Source organism: Marmota monax, unplaced genomic scaffold, assembly GCF_021218885.2.
Source record: "Marmota monax isolate L192 unplaced genomic scaffold, Marmota_monax_Labrador192_F-V1.1 WCK01_AAM20220418_F8-fsc00055, whole genome shotgun sequence".
Taxonomy (NCBI): domain Eukaryota; kingdom Metazoa; phylum Chordata; class Mammalia; order Rodentia; family Sciuridae; genus Marmota; species Marmota monax.
In genome coordinates this window covers 571,966-591,873 of record NW_026695205.1, presented here as the reverse complement: position 1 = coordinate 591,873, position 19,908 = coordinate 571,966, and the positions used below count along the sequence as shown (strand labels likewise).

Here is a 19,908-nt window from a genome sequence, read left to right as displayed (position 1 = left end):
GTCTAGTGCTACAGCAGTCTTTAAGGGCATAAATCTTATTCTCAAAGCATTAGCTTAATGCCTGGCATGTGCTAAATATCCAATAAGTATTTTTTCCTAACATTTTATTATGAAAAATTTCGAATTTATAGGAAAGTTGAAAGAATTGTATAATGAGCACCCTTATACATAGTAAATATTTAATGAGTGATTGAAAGACTGTGAAATTACTTTTTTGTGTGTCAATTTTCTTTCTCTTTTTCAGATTCAGAGATGTTACCTATCATTTTATTCTTTATTTTATTTCCTAACTGCGCTAATTTTAAACCTAAGTAATTTTAGCTATAAATTATTGCATTCTGGTCAAGATAGTGAAAATAATTGCAGTTAGTTTTGCTCTCTGATGGCAGCTATAGGACTCATTTCTCAACCCCATTTTGTTCAATAATCAACCACTCCAAATAGGTCCTATTTTTGGGTGGTGGGTCCCTTTGAGAATCTGATGAAAACTGTAGACTATCTCCTTAGGAAAAATGTACATGTTTGTACATTCACAATAGACATAATTACCATATTATGTTGTAATATAGTCATGCCTGTAAGAATTTTTTTTTTTAATTTTTTATTGTTGGCTGTTCAAAACATTACATAGTTCTTGATATATCATATTTCACACTTTGATTCAAGTGAGTTATGAGCTCCCATTTTTACCCCATATACAGATTGCAGAATCACATCAGTTACACATCCATTGATTTACATATTGCCATACTAGTGTCTGTTGTGTTCTGCTGCCTTTCCTATCCTCTACTATCCCCCCTCCCCTCCCCTCCCCTCCCCTCCCCTCTTCTCTCTCTGCCCCCTCTACTGTATTTTTATATTTAGAATTTCAAGCCTTCACATGAAATGGTATGGATTAGGCTATACAATACCAATATTAATGTAAGCCACAGTGTAGTTAAATGCAAAAATAAGATGTTTTATATTTCCAAGTCTTTTTAATCCAATATGTAATTTATATTTCAATACCTCTCAATTTGGACTCGCCATATATTATTTATTCAGTTACCATGAGGCTAATGGTTACTTTTTTAGACATTGAGGATCCAGACTACTGTTATTCTATTTTATGTTTGTTTGGTATTTTTTCATAATTCATGTACTGAGTCCTGTTTGTCTTCATTAACTATGTTTTTTGATAGTCTGCTTTCTTTTTTTAAAAATTTTTAAAAAATATTTATTTTTCAGTTGTAGTTGGATACAATACCTTTATTTATTTATTATTATGTGGTGCAGAGGATCGAACTCGGCCTTGTACGCGCAAGGCGAGCGCTCTCCTGCTGAGCCACAACCCCAGCCCTGATATTCTGCTTTCCTAAAACAAAGCTTATTACAATGATGTGTAAAATAAAAGTCTCTGAAGGAAGATTTGCTGGTGTTTTAATGAACAGAGAATATGAACTTTGTGCTGTGTACTTTGGCTCTGCCTAGTCTTCCCTGATTACTCTTGAGTTTTTAGATACACTTTATGTAGTTTAAAGCTGCTAAAAAGTGCTCTATTGTAAGAGGTTTAACTTTACTAGACACATTTATTTGGAGGAAATTATAGCTTTATTTCTGCTCCCAATCGATGAGGTAATTTGGTACATTATTTAGAAGTTACAAATATGAAATACTAGTTTTGAGAATTTTTGTTCCTAATATTTAAGATGTCAGAGGAATAAATCATACATATTGATAACAGATAACAAATGAATACCCAAAGTTAGATTGTAATCTTATTTTCTTGGAATTCTTTTTTTTTTTTTTTTTTTTTAATTTTAATGTTTATTTCTTAGTTCTCGGCAGACACAACATCTTTGTTTTGCATGTGGTGCTGAGGATCGAACCCCGGGCCGCACGCATGCCAGGCAATCGCGCTACCGCTTGAGCCACATCTCCAGCCGTTTCTTGGAATTCTTAAGGAAATCTCTCCACACACACTTTATATATTTTTTTGTTGTAAAATCTGCACATTATTTGTCATTTAACTTGAGATAAGGGGCAAGGAACACTGAATCGTAGTATTAGTAATATTTATTTTACTGTTTTTAACTTTTAATTTCAAAGCTTTTTACTTTAATTTTTTATTGACTGCTAGTGTTAGCTTTCTTTCAGTTTGTTTGACTAGTTTTTGAACACTTACTAAAGTTTTAAAAAAAGGTTTTTAAAAATGACCAGCAAAAATCTTTTATACCTATGGCATACAACCTGTTGTTTTTATATATATTCACATTGTACACATTTAGAGTTGCTAAATCAACCTTTTTAACATACGTAATACCTCATATACTTATTGATTTTTTGTGGCAAAAGCCTTTAAAATCTACTTATCAATTTTCAAGTCTATAGTATTTTTTTTTGTTGTTGTTTACTAAAGTCACAAAGCTTTTTTGTTATTATTATAGGGAAATTCTTGGTGCATCTTCCAACTTAAGTCCCAGCCATCTGGAGTCAAAGCATGTATATTGTGTGGATGTTAATGAAGAAAAGGCTGAGAGCGGGAACCGGATGCTACACAATCAAGAACGGAATATACATTGCTGTGACTTTGAGAGCTCCCAATCATCTGTCATCAGTGATACAGTTGTAAGGTTTTTAAATGATCGACCAGCAGTTGATACATTGCATAATTCAGAATGTTTGATTAAGATGGGAACTCCTATGAGGATTGAAGAAGAAATGCCTAATAGAGCAAAAGGAAATGAGAACAGTTCAAAGCTTTCTGTGAATAACATGGGCCATGATGTTGATCCAAAAATGTTACGGCTAACTGACTCTTCTCCATCCTCTGCTAGCACTTCTAGTTCCCAAAGGTTAGATATTTTAAAGCGGCGACAACATGATATTAAACTGGAAAAACTCAAGGAACGGATTAGGAAACAATGGGAACACTCAGAAGAAATAAGTGGCCGGGGCCAGAACCTGGGTCCTATTGATCATCCAGTAATGGTTGTTAATGTTGATAGCTCAGTGACAGCAAAAGTCAGGAAAGTGGCAACAGCACCCCCCGCTCCGACATATAAAGGTTTGTAATCAGTCTTCATATCCTTGTCTCTCTTCCTGCCCTCTGTTCCCTGTTTTCCCTAGGATGTATTTGAGTAGAGATGATTATCTTAAGAATAGGGTGTGAACCTCAGATTACCTGTTGTGTTAATCAGTTTTGCTTTCCTGTAACCAAAATATCTACAAGAGCAACTTAGATGCAGAAAAGTTTATTTTGGCTCAGGGTTTCAGAGGCTTAGTCCGAAATCCATTGCTCTGAGCCTAAGGTGAGTCAACATGATGGCCGAAATGGGTGGTAGAGGAATGCTACTTAGCTCATGGCAACCAGGAAGCAGAGAGAAAGGAGGAGGAGCTAGGGAGAAGATAAAATTCCCAAGGGCGCACTCCAAGTGACCCACCTCCTCCAGCCATACCCACAGTATATCTACAGTTACTACTTAGTCCTTTCAAATTATTAATCCATCAAGTAGATTAATCCAACAAGTGGATTATTCCAACAAGTGGATTATTCCAACCCTAATCCACTGATTTAGGGCACATCTCTCTTAGTGTAATCATTTTACCTCCTACATTAACACTGGAACCTTTAGGGGATACTTTATATTTGAAACCATAATAACTGTAAAAAATTATGTTAAGATACATGTTAAAAATGCGGACTCCTGGGTTGGGGTTGTGGCTCAGCAGTAGACTGCTCACTTAGCATGTGCAAGGTGCTGGGTTCGATCCTCAGCATCACATAAAAATAAATAAATCAAATAAAGGTATAAAAAATTATATATAAAAAAGTGGATTCTCAGATCCTTCATAGGATTCTTATTGATTGAGACTTATATGAATGTTTAATAAATTGTGAAAAAAACCTAAATAGGACGAGTACCACTCTCCAAAAATTGAAAGAATGTTGCTCTTATTGCTTTTATTCTGCCATTATTTCTGTATTAGGAATTGTTTCAAAAGTAATATTTAAAGAAAATTAGCCAATTTCCAGTGTATATTTGGGTACAAGTTGATCCTTTTGCTAAATTTATTGAGGTATTTTTTATATAAGGTCTACAGTAAGAACCTTTGCTATACATGCACACAGTGAAATTCATGTATCCATCACCTTACAGTTCCTTTTATGTGTGTGTGTGTGTGTGTGTTGTAAGAGCACCTAAAATCTACTCTTTTAGCAGATTTTCATTATAGAATACAGTATGATTAACTGTAGTTTTCATGCTGCTACTTTAGATCTTTAGACTTATTCATGTCATATAACTTATTCATTTTGTATTCTTTGTATCCATATCCCTGTAATATAAGTATGTTCATATAACTGATGAGCTTTTGCTTTTAAGGGTATTTAAACCTACCCCACTGCACAAACCTCTACTTAATTCCTGGCTTTTAAAACTTCTGAAAACTTTCAGTTTTTAATTGCAGATCCTCTTGCTATTTTTAAAAAATATTTATTTCTTAGTTTTAGGTAGACACAATATCTTTATTTTATATTTATGTGGTGCTTAGGATCGAACCCAGTGCCTCATGCATGCTAGGTGAGCACTCAACCACTGAGCCACAGCCCCAGCACCTCTGTTGCTATTTTAACCTTTGAGTTTTCTTGTAAAGGCCTTATCTTCCATATTTAAGAAAAATATTTAAGTTAGATATATGCCAAAATTGACATATTTTCATTGAGAAAGTGCTTTTCAGAGCTAATTTCTTTTTTAGTCAACTAAAATTCTTATATATGGTAGTTTGAAGGAATTTTGTTTTTCTTTTTTATGTTTTTGTTCCTTAAATTATTTTTATTCATGAGAAGTTTTTAATGAATAATTGATTTTTTTTTAGTTGTCAATGGACATTTATTTATTTATTTATTTATAAGTAGTGCTGAGGTTCGAACCCAGTGCCTCAAGCATTCCAGAAAAGCGCGCTACTGCTGAGCCACAGACTCAGCCCAATAAATTGATTTCTTAATCAGTGTAGTTCATGTTAGACTTTTATCATTAAAACTTCTACCATCATAGCTATTCTCTTATGGTATTTTTTTCAAGTTCAGTTTTTGTAGATAAATGTAGGCAGGTCAAAATATTGTTAAGATTCTATTTTGTCTTTAACTACTGTGACAGCTTTTGCTATAGTCAATTTTATGTTTATGTTGTTTGTATTTTTTTTAACCAAGCCTTGTTTTCTCTGACAAGTTTTAACTTGCAGGTTTTTTTTTTTGGTAGTTCTAAAGTGTTAGTAATTTTTCCTCTGGAGCAAGTGTTAGTATGTATAATTTTAGTGGTTATCAGTTTTATTTTGTGTTGCTTACTATATTTTGGTAGTGATACTCATTGTGAGTTAAAAATGGATAATTCACATTTAATTCTCGCTAATCTGTGAAACTTCTGACCAAATTCACTTTAGAATACTGAAGAATTGTTCTGTTCCTGATTGGTCCCTAATGTTTTATTATTATTTTAATATTTGGTTTTATTTGTAGGTGGGCAAAATAACCTTTATTTTTTATGTGGTGCTGTGGATTGAATTCAGTGCCTCATGTGTGCTAGGCAAGCACTCTACCACTGAGCCACAACCCCAGCCCATAATGTATTATTAATAACATTCTTCTAGTGGTAGAGCTCTAGCCTAGCATGCAGGGCCCTGGGTTAGATCCTCAGTACCACCTAAAAATAAATAAATAAAACAAAGGTATTATGTCCAACTACAACTAAAAAATAATAATACTAATAAATATTTAAAAAACATTCTTCCATATTCTTTTAAGGATTTGTATACCACATTCACATTGTTGGCAGAAAAAATAGCAAATGATGGGTCAAAATGTTCTTGTTAGTTCTGAAATAGTGCTTATCCCAAATCTTTGCATTGTTAGGTCTGACATTAAATATAGATTATATATTTAATGTTTATTCATTCTGCTAGTCAGAATTCTGAAATACCACTTATTCCACTAAGACAGAGTTAAAATAACTGATTTGAATTTATGTTTTATTTAATGATTGATCTTAAAGTCCTAAAGAGCAAAAGTGAAAATCTTGAATGTAACATTTTTTAAGTTGTTGCTGTTTTTTTCTAAATTCCTTTTACTGAATGCTTGACATGCTAAGTTTTCATATGAAAGTGTTTTATGAATACAACCTCTAGGCAAGTTACTTTATGAAATGTAACAGACATTTAAGAAATCATTATAGAATATGGTTCTGGGCTGGGGTTGTGGCTCAGTGGTAAAGTGATTGTCTAGCATGTGTGAGGCACTGGGATCGATTCTCAGCATTGATATATAATTAAAATAAAGCTCCATTGACAACTAAAAAAAATTAGAAAAAAAAGAATATGGCCAGACCACCCACACCAGCTCGTGTGGGACCCAGGCTCTCAGTAGGCCCAGTCCACCCCTCTCCTTGTGGGGCAGACACTCTCCATAGCCTAGGACTGCCCCTTCAATCAGCAGACTACTACAGGAGGTCAAGCCTTTCAGCCCAGATCCACCCGCACCGGCTTGTGCAGGTACCAGATCCAGGATGCAGTAGCATTCATTGATGTACACCAACAGGGTCTGGAAACCCAACATTAAGGTGAGGTTCAGATAATCTGCATGGGTACTACAAGAATATAGGGAACAAACTGTAATATCCCAGGTCCACACTACAAGAAAGGAAGACACATAACAAGGGAGGAAAGTGCCCCAAACAAACCAGAATTGAATAATTGAAGAACAGAACCCAGGGACAGTGAAGTTGATGAAATGTCAGACAAGGAATTTAGAAGCTTCATAATTAAAATGACCTGTGAATTAAAGAATGACCTATATGAGCAAATACAGGCAAAAATTGATACTTCAACAGTGAGATAAGAGAGCAAATACAGGTAGAAAAAGATTAATGAGAGAGAGAGAGAGACACTTTGAAAAAAAAAAAAAAAACAAAAACCAGAAATCCTTGAAATGAAGGATACAATATATCAAATAAAAAACTCAATAGAAGGGCTGGGGTTGTGGCTCAGATGTAGAGTGCTCACCCACCATGCTTGAGGTACCGGGTTCGATCCTCAGCATCCACATAAAAATAAAATAAAGATATTGAGTTCATCTACAACTAAAAAATAAATATTAAAAAAAAAAAACCTCAATAGAACGTATAACCAATAGACTAGATCACTTGGGAGAAAGAATGTCAGATAATGAAGACAAAGTATACAATCTGGAAAATAAAGTTGATCACACAGTAAAGACAGTTAGAAACCATGAACAGAACATGCAAAAATTATGGGACAGCATCAAAAGACCAAATCTAAGAGTTATTGGAATAGAGGAAGGCATGGAATTTCAAACCAAAGGAATGCATAATCTCTTCAATGAGATAATAACAGAAAATTTCCAAGAATGAAGAACAAATTGGAAAACAAAGTACAAGAGCTTTCAGGACACCAAATGTACAAAATTACAATAGGTCTACACCAAGGCACATTATAATGAAAATGCCTAGCATACAGAATAAGGATAGAATCTTAAAAGCCGCAAGAGAGCGGAATCAGGTCACATATCGGGGGAGATCAATTTGTATTTCAGCAGATTTTTCAACCCAGACCCTCAAAGCCAGGAGATCTTGAAACAACAAATACCAAGCTCTGAAAGAAGATGGATGCCAACCAAGAATCTTATATCCAGCAAAACTAAGCTTTAGATTTGATGATGAAATAAAAACCTTCCATGATAAACAAAAGTTAAAAGAATTTACAACTAGAAAGCCTGTACTACAGAACATCCTCAGACAGATATTCCAAGAAGAGGAAATGAAAAACAATGATGAAAATCAGCAGAGGGAGGGATTACACTAAAGGAAAATCTAATCACAGGAGAACAAGTCAGGTTAAATACTAAAAATAAACAAATATGGCTGGGAATACAAATCTTGTCTCAATAATAACCCTGAATGTTAATGGCCTAAGCTCACCAATCAGAAGACATAGACTAGCATATTGGATTAGGGAAAAAAAAAAAAAGACCCAACAATATGCTGCCTCCAAGAGACTCATCTCATAGAAAAAGACATCCACAGACTGAAGGTGAACGGTTGGAAAAAATCATACCCTTCACATGGACTGCAGAAGCAAGCAGGGGTTTCCATCCTCATATCAAATAAATTATGGGTTTTTAGCCCCCCTCCCCACCATCTCCTCCTGACCCATGGGAGAAGCAGGGGAAGCACGCCCCGACCAGGACGAGCCAAGAGAGGTAAAGGTTGACTGGTGGCCCGCACCTAGCCCTCCTTCCCTGGAGTACAATCAGACGCGCCAGGGAGATGAGTTGAAGCAGGATCTCCTTTATTGAGGAAGTACACCCAGCTTATATACTGCACAGGAGCCAATCAGGATAAAGGTCAGAGGGGTGGAATGAGTTCGCGTGTACACCCATCCCATAGTCCGCAAGGGAAGGCACGAGCTGTCCACGAGGGCGGAAGAGTCCTGGACCTATCCTGGAGGTGGTCTGCCTTTTCTGTCATCACCCACAGCACCGCCTCCTGGCTGATCGCCAGGAGCCATCCCAGCCACATGTGCGGCCCCAAGACCAGGAAGCGGGCAGCCATGCCCTACAAAAGTAGACTTCAAACTAAAGTCAATCAGAAAGGATAAAGGAGGATACTACATACTGTTCAGGGGAACCATACACCAACAAGACTTAACAATTATGAATATATATGCTCCAAACAATGGATCATCTAGGTTCATCAACAAATTCTTCTCAAGTTCAAGAGTCAGACCACAACACAATGATTTTGGGTAACTTTAACACACCTCTGTCATCACTAGATAGATCTTCCAAACAAAAGCTAAACAAAGAAAGTATAGAACTCAATGATACAATCAATAACTTAGACTTAACTGACATATATAGATTATTTCATTCTTCAACGAGAGAATATACAGTCTAAATAATATACTACTGACTGAGCAATGGATTGCAGAAGACGTCAAGGAGGAGATTAAGAAAATTTTAGAGGTTAATGACAACACACATATAGCATATCTAAACCTCTGGGTCTCTATGAAAGCAGTTCTAAGAGGAAAGTTCATTGCATGGAGTTCATTGCTTACAAGAACAAAAAGTCAACAAATAAATGACTTAACATTACATCTCAAAGCCCTAGAAAATGAAGAGCAAATCAGAGTGATATACACAATTTAAACAGATCAATTTCAAGTGATTAAATAGCAGATGCCATCAAAAGTCTACCAACCAAGAAAAGCCCAGGACTGGATGGATACAGAGCCGAGTTCTACTAGATCTTTAAAGAAGATCTAGTACCAATACTCTTCAATTTATTTCAGGAAATAGAAAAAGAGGCAGCACTTCCAAACTTATTCTATGAGGCCAATATCACCCTGACTCCAAAACCAGGCAAAGACACATTAAAAAAAGAAAACTTCAGACCAACATCTCTAATGAATATAGATGCAAAAATTCTCAATAAAATTCTGGCAAATCGAATAAAAAAAAAAACACCAAAAAGATCATGCACCACGGTCAAGTGGTGCATTCATCCCAGGGATGCAAGGTTGGTTCAACATATGGAAATCAATAAATGTAATTCATCACATCAATAGACTTAAAGATAAGAATCTCAGTAGATGCAGAAAAAGCATTTGACAAAATACAGTACCCCGTATGTTCAAAACACTGGAAAAATTAGGGATAACGTAGTATCTCAACATCATAAAGGCTATCTATGCTAAGCCCCAGGCCAACATCATTCTAAATGGAGAAAAATTGAAGGCATTCTCTCTAAAAACTGGAACAAGACAGGGATCCCCTCTTTCATCATTTCTATTTAACATAGTTCTTGAAACACTGTCCAGAGCAATCAGACAAAAGAAATTAAAGGGATACACAAAAGAAAAGAAGAACTCAAATTGGCAGTATTTGCTGATGATATGATTCTGTACCTGGAAGACCGTAAAAGTTCCACCAGAAAACTCCTAGAACTAGTAAATGAATTCAGCAAAGTAGCAGGTTATAAAATCAACACCTATAAATCAAAGGCATTTCTGTATATCAGTGATAAATCCTCAGAAATGGAAATGAGGAAAACTACCCCATTTGTGGGAAGCTGACTAGCACATGACCGTGTCTGACTCCCCTGCTGACCGCTATGGCATCTGGTGGTCACGCTGTGATCTTGATAGCCCTGGTTTTCTAGTGTGCAAGCGACTGTGTCTTTGTGCATGGGTGTACCTTTCTATATCTCCTTAGGTCGAGCTATGCTCACCTTTTCTTTTGTAATATTACCCCTTGCCCTGTTTGGGATACAATGTTCCATGGAAATACCCTCTGTGTGTCCTCTTCTCTGCCCTTGGGTGTGGCCTATCTAGATATCAGTCAACCTGCTCACAGCAGACATCATGAAGCTAGACTCAGCCCTCTGAGACCTGACCCCTTACCTCATTTGAATGGCTTCTCCTCCATAAAAGGGGTCAGCACGCTTGCGCTCTTTCTGCATACCCTTAAGGTCAGAAGAGCCATCACAGCACTCCCAATGACAAAGGTATTGGTATTTCTGTCTCTTGTGTGGTTATTTCACACAGCCCAATTAGCCCAGTTCCTGAGTGTTTTAGTCGGGTGCAACCAGGCACCCATTTACAATAGCCTCAAAAAAATAAAATACTTGGAAATCAATGAAAGAGGTAAAAGATCCATATAATGAAAATTACAGAATCCTAAAAAAAGTTTTAAGACCTTAGAAAATGGAAAGATCTACCTTGCTCTTGGATAGGCAGAATTAATATTATCAAAATGACAATACTTCCAAAAGCACTAGACAGATTTGATGGAATTCCAATCAAAATCCCGATGACATTCCTCATAGAAATAGAAAAATCAATTGTGAAATTCATCTGGAAAAATAAGAGACCCAGAATAGCTAAAGCAATCCTTAGCAGGAAGAATGAAGCAGGTAGCATCACTATACTAGACCTCAAACTATACTACAGAGCAATAGTAACAAAAACAGCATGGTATTGGAACCAAAACAGAGTGATAGACCAGTGGTACAGAATAGAGGTCGGCAGAGACTAACCCACAAAATTACAATTATCTTATATTAGACAAAGGTGCCAGAATATGCCTTGGAGAAAAGATAGCCTCTTCAACAAATGGTGCTGGAAAAACTGGAAATCCATATGCAATAAAATGAAATTAAATTCCTCTCTCTCACCAAGCACAAAACTCAACTTAAAATGGATCAAGGACTTAGGAATAAAACCAGAGACCCTGCGTCTAATGGAAGAAAAAGTAGGCTCTAACCTCCATTATGTGGGATTAGGCCCCAACTTCCTTAATAAGACTCCTTTGGCACAAGAATTAAAATCAAGAATCAATAAATGGGATGGACTCAAACTAAAAAGCTTCTCCTCTGCAACAGAAACAATCTGTGAGGTGAATAGAGAGCCTACATCTTGGGAGCAAATCTTTACCCCTCATACATTAGGTAGAGCACTAATCTCTAGATTATATAAAGAACTCAAAAAGCTAAGCACCAGAAAAACAACCCAATCAATAAATGGGTCAAGAACCTGAACAGACACTTCCAGAAGATGATATACAATCAATCAACAAATATATAAAAAAATATTCATCATCACTAGCAATTAGAGAAATGCAAATCAAAAGAATGGCAGAATGGCAGCTATTATGCATACAAACAACAATAAGTGTTGCTGAGGATGTGGGGAAAAAGGCATATTCATCCACCACTGGTGGGACTGCAGATTGGTGCAACCAATATGGAAAGCAGTATGAAGACTTCTTGGAAAACTGGGACTGGAACCACCATTTGACCCAGCAATCCCTCTCTTCGGTCTATACCCAAAGGACTTAAAAACAGCATACTATAAATACAAAGATATGAAAAATTGTGCTCTATATGTGTTATAAGAATTATAATGCATTCTGTTGTCATGTATTTAAAAAAAAAACAACAACAAAAACAAAAACCCAGCATGCTACAGGGACACAGACACATCAATGTTTATAGTAAAACAATTCCATAGTTCCAATAAACTGTGGAACCAACTTAGATGCCCTTCAATGGATGAATGGATAAAAAAATGTGGCATATATACACAATGGAATATTATAAATAAAAGAGAATAAAATCATGACATTTGCATATAAATGGATGGAGTTAGAGAAGATAATGCTTAGTGATCTTAGCCAATCCCAAAAAACCAAATGCTGAATGTTTTTCTAATATAAGGGGGCTGATTCATAGTGGGATCTGGAGAGGGAGCATGGGAGGAATAGATGAACTCTAGATAGGGCAGAGGGGTTGGAGGGGAAGGGAGAGGCCATGGGGTTATAAATGATGGTGGAATGTGATGATCATTATTATCCAAAGTATACGTATGAAACATGAATTGGTGTGAATATACTTTGTATACAACCAGAATATGGTTTCCAATGTCCTGATGGAGGGATTTTTTTTCTTCCCAACAGTGAAGAACTGTTTGTGTCAATATTTTGGCAATGTAAATTAGAAGCACCTTAAAATATTCTATTCTAATATGTCATTTTAATTTCATTAATTTTAACACATAATACATTGACTTGGTTTACATTGACATGGTATACAAAAATGAAAAGTTTAATTTGAGTAGCTTTTGTCACTCTAATGCCTCAACCACATTTCTGTTACTTGTCTTAAAATGTTTGCATACACAAATAATTTTTGTATATTTGTGTATATATTTTTTTCCTCTTCTTGTACAATTCTAGCATGCTAATTCCATTCTGCACTTTGATTTTTCATTTTTTTTTTTAAATAAATCATGTAAAAATCATGAGAAGTATTCTGTAATTCTGCTTCAAAAGATTGAAGTGGTGATCACAAACAGTGCTTATGTGATACTTTCTTGTATTTATATATATATATATATATTTATTTATTTATTTATATTTTAGTTGTAGATGGACATAATACCTTTATTTTCTTTATTTATGTGGTGCTGAGGGTTGAACCCAAGTGCTTTACCCCTGAGCCCCAGCCCCAGCCCAACTTTCTTGTTGGTATATCTTTATCTTTCTGGTATAAACACCAAAGAAGGTAAAGGGCCTATCTTGATCATTCTTATTTTATCCTAGAGCTGGTATAATGTCATGGACACAAGTAAGTTTACAGTAAATTTTTTATTTTATTTATTAAATTCAATTAGTAGGAAAAAGTGGACAAAGAATTGGAAATAATTCAAAGTTCTCCAAAATCTAAAACTTTGAGAGTGCTAGTCTATATGTGGAAAATTTCACGCCTGACCTCATGTGATAGGTTACAGTCAAAATGTAGTTGTACCACACAGTTTATTCAAAGACTCCAAGGGAGAGAAGACCCTACCAGCCCTTGAGCTGTAATGTCTTTATCATGCATGCTCAGATTCCCCCACACAGGATAAAAGGGCATATGGTTTGCTGGATGTACTAATGGCAGTTCTCCTGATGACCCACATGGGGCCAAGACCCAGAAGTTCTATTCACTTTTTGTTTATTCTATGATTTAAAGGTATTGCTGAAAATGTCAAAAAGCCCTGCAGATAACCTTATGGGTAACAGATATTTAAAGAAGAGGAAGTGTTTCTGATTTATCAGCTCAGAAAGTCAAGCTGGACAGCAATATGAGCCTGAAACATCTTACAGTAGACTGTGGTGTTGGAATGAGCACCATACTGGACCTGAAGAAACAGAAAAATAAACAGTTGAAGTTTTGTGCTAAAAGTGATGAACAGAATTTAAGGAAAAATAGGAAAACACAACATCAAGCTAAATATGAATATCTTGATTGTATTTTGAAATTATAGATCTGTTAACATCGCCGTGAACACAGACCTCTTAATGATATGCCCATCCTGAAACAAGTAAAGATATATCCTAATGAACTGAAATTGAAGGAACTATAAATATTCAAGAGGCTGGTTGCAGACGTTTAAGAAAAGACATTAAAGTTTTAAGGATTTGTAGTGGTAAATAAAGCATCTGCTGACCATGAAGTAGCATAGAAATTCATTAACTAATTTGCCCAGGTCATTGCTGGGAAAAATCTGATGGACGCACAAGTCTATAATACAGGTGAAACATCACTATTTTTGTATTATTGACACAGAAAGACTGTGGCTAATATGGCTAATAAGACATAAGGAATTAAGGATGCCAAGGACAGAGAAACTGTGCCAGGATATGCTAATGCAGCAGGCACACGTAAATGTAAGTGTGCTCTGATAGGCAAAAGCTTGCATCCTCACTATTTAAAAGAAGTGAATTTTGTACCAGTCAACTATCAAAAAGGCATGGATTAGGGACATTTTTCTGTTTGGTTTCACAAACGATTGTACTGTCAGCTTGTGTTCACTGTTGGGATTGGCTCATTACTGCAAGCTTTTGTTATTCCTTAACAACTGTTCTGCTCCTCCAGCTGAAATTCTCATATAAATAATGCTTATGGACTGGGGATTGGGTAACTCAGTGGTAGAGCAATTGCCTAGCACCTTCCTCAAAATACCAAAATAATGCTTATGTCATATACTTTCCTGAAAATGTGACTTCCTTAATTCAGGAGATAATGTGTTGTATGATTCCATGTGAAATGTCCAGAATAGGCAAATCCATAAAGATAGAAAGTAGATTGGTAGTTGCCAGAGATGGAAGAGATCATGTGGGAAATGACTGCTAATAGGTACAGGATTTGTTTTCAAGGTGATGAAATTCTCTGGAATTAGATGGTTGTATAACTTTGTAAATATAGTAAAACCTCTGAGATGTACATTTTAAAAGAGTGAATTTTATGTCACATATCTCATTCAAAAAAGTATGCTCAACAAAATATATTTTGATATGAACTTTGATGAGAATATTCTGTATTACTGGTATATATTAGGTTTCAACCCTTCAGAGACCAAGATTCGAACGCCTGATGGGAAAGTATGGCAAGAGGCCGAGTTTCAAAACATGAGTAGAGAACTGTACCGTGATTTAGCACTTCACTTTGCAGGTGAGAGCTGAGCTTTTTTACGATTTGAGTATTTATCATGCATGCCATCTAATTTATAATATTTAAACATGAAATTGTCACCTAACTAAAGATTTTCCCTTTTCTAAGTGTGTTATATTTAATGTAGTAGTGGTTTGAGTTAAAAGACTCTCTCAGCCTCTAGGTTCTGCCGTGAGTTAAAATTAGCCTACATGACTAATGAGATAGGCTGTTTTTTAAACTGGGGGACTTTGGGAATTCAGACCACCTGATGTGGAGGAAGCATAGGAGAGTCTAGTTGACATTTACTTCTGGTACCCTTCTGACATCTTTGAAGTGGTCAGATTGTTGAAGTGGTCAGTAATTTGGCAGTCAGATGTGGAAAGAAAATAAGTATTATAGGGAGAGAGTAATGTTAGAGAATTAGAAATAGGAGACACCTGTGGAAGCCTGGAAGAGGGAAATAGGAAGGTTATAGTAGTAATGTTGCTACTTGTTGAATACCTAGTATGACTGGCAAGATACTAAGTGCTTAATCTTGTGTATTTTTTACAGTTGAGGAAGTGGAAGCTCAGAGTAATTTTCCCAGGGTTGCATAAAGAATTGAAACCAAGATTCAAAACCAACTTTGTCTGATTCTAAATCCTGAGGAGTTTCTAGTAAGCCCTCGTAGAGATTTCACTAATAAATTTTGTGGCATTGAGTGACCAGTCCAGTTTTCTTGCTTTTATTAATTAGAGCACTACATTCAGAAAACAAATTTCTCGTGTGGAGAGATGAGCGAAGATTTTGGAATCAGCTTATAAGAGTTCAAATCCTGATTGTGCCACTTACTAGCTATTTCTGCCAACTATGTTACATAACCTTTCTTCGTTGGTTTTCTCATCTATAAAAAGGAACAATAACAATATATTTAATAGTACAGTATCATTATAGACAAGTGGAATATGTCAAGACTCTTAAAAGATCTGCCTATAATACTTCTCTCTCATTATGGTAGGTGGGTGATTTCTGTGTTGCTAGCTAAGAACAACCTATCTACCTGTATTTTAGATTGCATTTGTTCTTTATATATGTGATTATTACTTCCAGCCATGTGTGCTGGCACATACCTGATGAAATCCCAATGACTGAGGGTGAGACAGGAGGATCACAGGTTGAATGCCAGCCTCAATAACTTAATGAGGCCCATAGCAACTTGGTGAGACTGTCTCAAAAAATAAGGAGGACTGGGGATGTGGCTCAGTGGTAACCACTCTAGAGTTCAGTCCCCAGTACCCCCCCCTGCCCCCACAAAAAATTCCACCCTATTTTTTTTTCCTTTTTATCATCAGCTTTCCCTTTCTTCCAGGTCATTCCATCATAAAAGAACTCTTTTTTTTTTTTTGCTTCAGTCACTGTCCTGTTTCTTCCTTCTATTAACAGTAGAACTGCAAAAAGTTGCCTTGTACTCATTGTACCAATTTGTCTCCTCCTTTTCTTAATCTTTTGTTTTAGGTATTTGCCATTATTTCTCTGTGGGCTACTGTTCTTAAGATCATCAGTGACTATCACATTGTTAAATGCAGTATTTAATATTCATCTGTCATCTTGAGCTCTTAGCATTCAACATGATTGATCACTTCTTCCTTGATATTCACTTGATATCTGGGGTTTCATAAGTACCTGGTTTTATTCCTAAGTCTTACTGCTCCTTTTCCAGTTGTTTTTTTCCTAATCAACTCGCTGATCATGCCAGTAAACATTGGCATGCCTTAGCCTCAGTCCTTGGTACTCATGCTTTTCTTCCTCCCTCCTTCGTGCATGCTCTCATTCATATTTATCTACACATACCTATTAGGCAAGCTTAGCTAGTCTTGAATATTTATTCTTTATTGCTAATGATTCCTAGATTTATGTCTCTAGCCCAAATCCCCCCTCTTAACTCAAGCTCTTATTCAGCTGGTAACTCCACATGTTCTCTTGGATGTATAAAAAAAGTTTCCCAAGCTTAATATATCCAAAATAGAGCTTATTAACTAACTCAGTGGAGTTAAACTTGCTACTCTGGCAGTCATTTCACATCTATTAATACTGTTCTTCTAAGAGTTCAGATCCTAAATCTTGAGTCTTCCTTGATCCCCTTCTTATTTCTTTCACTTTATATTATCCAAAATAAATGTGTGTGTGTGTGTGTGTGTGTGTAATATATGTAAAACATTTATAAAACACACATACATACACTCCTCAGTCGCTACCACTTAGATCAAGCAACCATCAGTTTCTTGGTCTCTTGCCTGGATTACTACAGTAGTCTTCCAACTGGTCTCTTTATTTCTCTCTTCTAATGAATCTGTTCTCATCCCAACTGCTAGAGTAAGCTTGTCAAGTTTTAATTTAAATCATGTCTCTCCTTTATTCAAAATCTTTCAAAAAATTTCCCCACTTTTGAGCAAAGCAGACATTCTTATAGTGACTTATAAAACCCTGTCTGATCTGGCTCTCAGTTATGTCTCTGACCATACTATTCTCTGCCCCCTCCCCTCTCTTTTATATTTTATTTTATTTTTTTCATTTCAATTACACTGGCCTCCTTGCTTGTTCTTAGACACTAGGTTTACCTCCTGCCTAAGAGCTTTTTACCCATACTTATTTTTTTTCCTGCCCATGATGCAAGGCTGTCCATATACTTTAAATTCCATTTATTCATATCTGTAATTGAAGTTAATTTAAAAAATTTCTATGCATAGTCAGCCCCCAGATTGAAAACAACACTAAAGAATTAATGAATAATTTATATACAAAATACCCTGACAGTTTTCACTTACATAATTGTGAAAGGATCTGCTTTAAGAACATTATATTGAGTGGGTTGTAGTGGTACACATCTATAATCCCATGACTATAAAGCAAGAAAATCACAAGTTCAAGGCCAACATTGGCAACTTAACAAGACCCTGTTAAGTTGCCAATGTCTCAAAATAACAAATAAAAACAGCTAGGGATGTAGTTCAGTGATAGAGCCCCCCTGGGTTGAAGACCATTACTGCAAAAAAAATTATATACACACACACACACACACACACACACACACATATATATATATATATATATATATATATATTTTATATTGACTGTTTTGTAAACTTTTTATGTTTCTACATTTTTAAATAGGAATTTGTGAAAGTGTTCACCTCTGAAATTCTGCACATGTGGTGACCTTGACTTTTAATGTATTACTATTGTAACTTTTTTTTTTTTCCATTTGTGAAAATGAGGTTTCTGGAGAAGAAAAAAAATAATAAAGAATTAGAACCTAACAGTGGAGTAGTGGTAGTCTTTAGATCTTTCTGTAAGAAAAGTTGATATTGATGGCTTGTGCATCTCAGAAATAGCCTCAGTGAAGATTTCTTTTTTGCTACCTGAATCATATGCTTTATATTGTATCCCGCCCCACGCTACCTTATCTGCTGGGGATACATGCCAAGAACCCCAGAGGATGCCTAGCACTGAAGATAGTACTGAATCTTACTTATACTTTTTCCCCCTATACATACCACTGATAAAGTTTAATTTATTAGTTAGGTCCAGTAAGAGATTAACAACAATTTATTGTAGATCTTAGCCACCTTAGCATATAATTTTTTCTTTATTAAGTTAACAAATTTCACTGTACTTTATAGCTTTTCGTAGGCATGGTGGCTCACTACTCTTGGGTATTGGGTCTATTAAGTAAAATAAGGTTTGTAAATTGAACAGAAGCTCTATGATATCAAAAGAGTGAGAGTCAGTCTGATAACCAAGAGGAGCTACTGGGGTTGACTAAGGGGTAGGCAGGTAGCATATACAGTGTGAATATGCCGGCAAAGGGATAAACTGCTCTGGACTAGATAGCAAGAGAGTTCATGATGTTACTTAGAATGTTGTACAATTTAAGTCTTTTGAATTGTTTGTTTCCCTAAGTTTCCATTTGATATTTTTGGATTGTATTTAACCTTGGGTAACTGAAACTGCAGAAAGTGAAACCACAGATAAGGGGCAACTGCTGTAATGAATTTTCTTACTGGGAGGATGAAAAGGTGGGTGGGAATCATAATAATTGCTGTACATTTTTCTACATTTCAGATGATATCTCTATAAAAGAGAAACCTGCTGACAAAAGTAAAGAGAAGAAAGGGGTCAAGCCAGTACGAAAAGTTCAAAAGGTAACACAGTTATCAAGTCCAGAATGCAAAACAGGTTAGTCTTTCAGTATTGTATCCATCCTGAGGTTATATATTACTGATCTTGAATCTATATGCTATAAATACTTGTTACCAAATATTCTCAGAGTTGGCATATAGAAAAATTCAGTACTTTGTATCATCTTTGTGTGTGTGTGTGTGTGTGTGTGTGTGTGTGTGTGTGTGTCTGTCTGTGTGGTCACTTTCAGTTTGGAGACATTCTGAATTGATCCATTAATTCATTATTCAAATGTTTTTGAGCACTTGTTCTTTTTTTTTACTTTTATTCCATTCATTTATTTTTATGTTTATGTGGTGCTGAGGATTGAACCCAGGGCCCTGTGCATGCCAGGCGAGCGCTCTACCGAGCGCTCTACCGCTGAGCCACAACCCCAGCCCCCAGCACTTATTCTTTGTGAAGCACTGTGCTAAGCTTAGGTAACACAGTGGTACACTAGATGCACATAGTTTCAACCTTCATGGAGGAGGTATGTAGTTTCAAGGAAGTATAAATTAATGCTATGCTAAAAAATAACAAGTTTTATGGACACAGTATCAGAAAGATGGGACACTTTTTTTTTTTTTTTTTTTTAAGATTTTTTTTAGTTGTCAATAGGCCTTTATTTATTTGTATGTAGTGCTGAGGATCGAACCCAGTGCCTCACACATGCCAGGCAAAT

General features: G+C 35.8%; 1 protein-coding gene across 12 annotated transcripts in view; it reads left to right on the top strand.

Moving 5' to 3' along the window:
• The window catches only part of Cep350 (centrosomal protein 350), a 163,335-nt gene that overhangs the window by 30,106 nt on the left and 113,321 nt on the right, over positions 1-19,908 (top strand). For all 12 annotated transcript variants that reach the window (XM_058574457.1, XM_058574453.1, XM_058574455.1 and 9 more), the window contains 3 exons: positions 2,427-3,046; positions 14,934-15,047; positions 19,131-19,244. In XM_058574457.1, the coding sequence (XP_058430440.1) occupies positions 2,427-3,046; positions 14,934-15,047; positions 19,131-19,244 (848 nt within the window). The remainder of the gene's footprint in view (positions 1-2,426; positions 3,047-14,933; positions 15,048-19,130; positions 19,245-19,908) is intronic.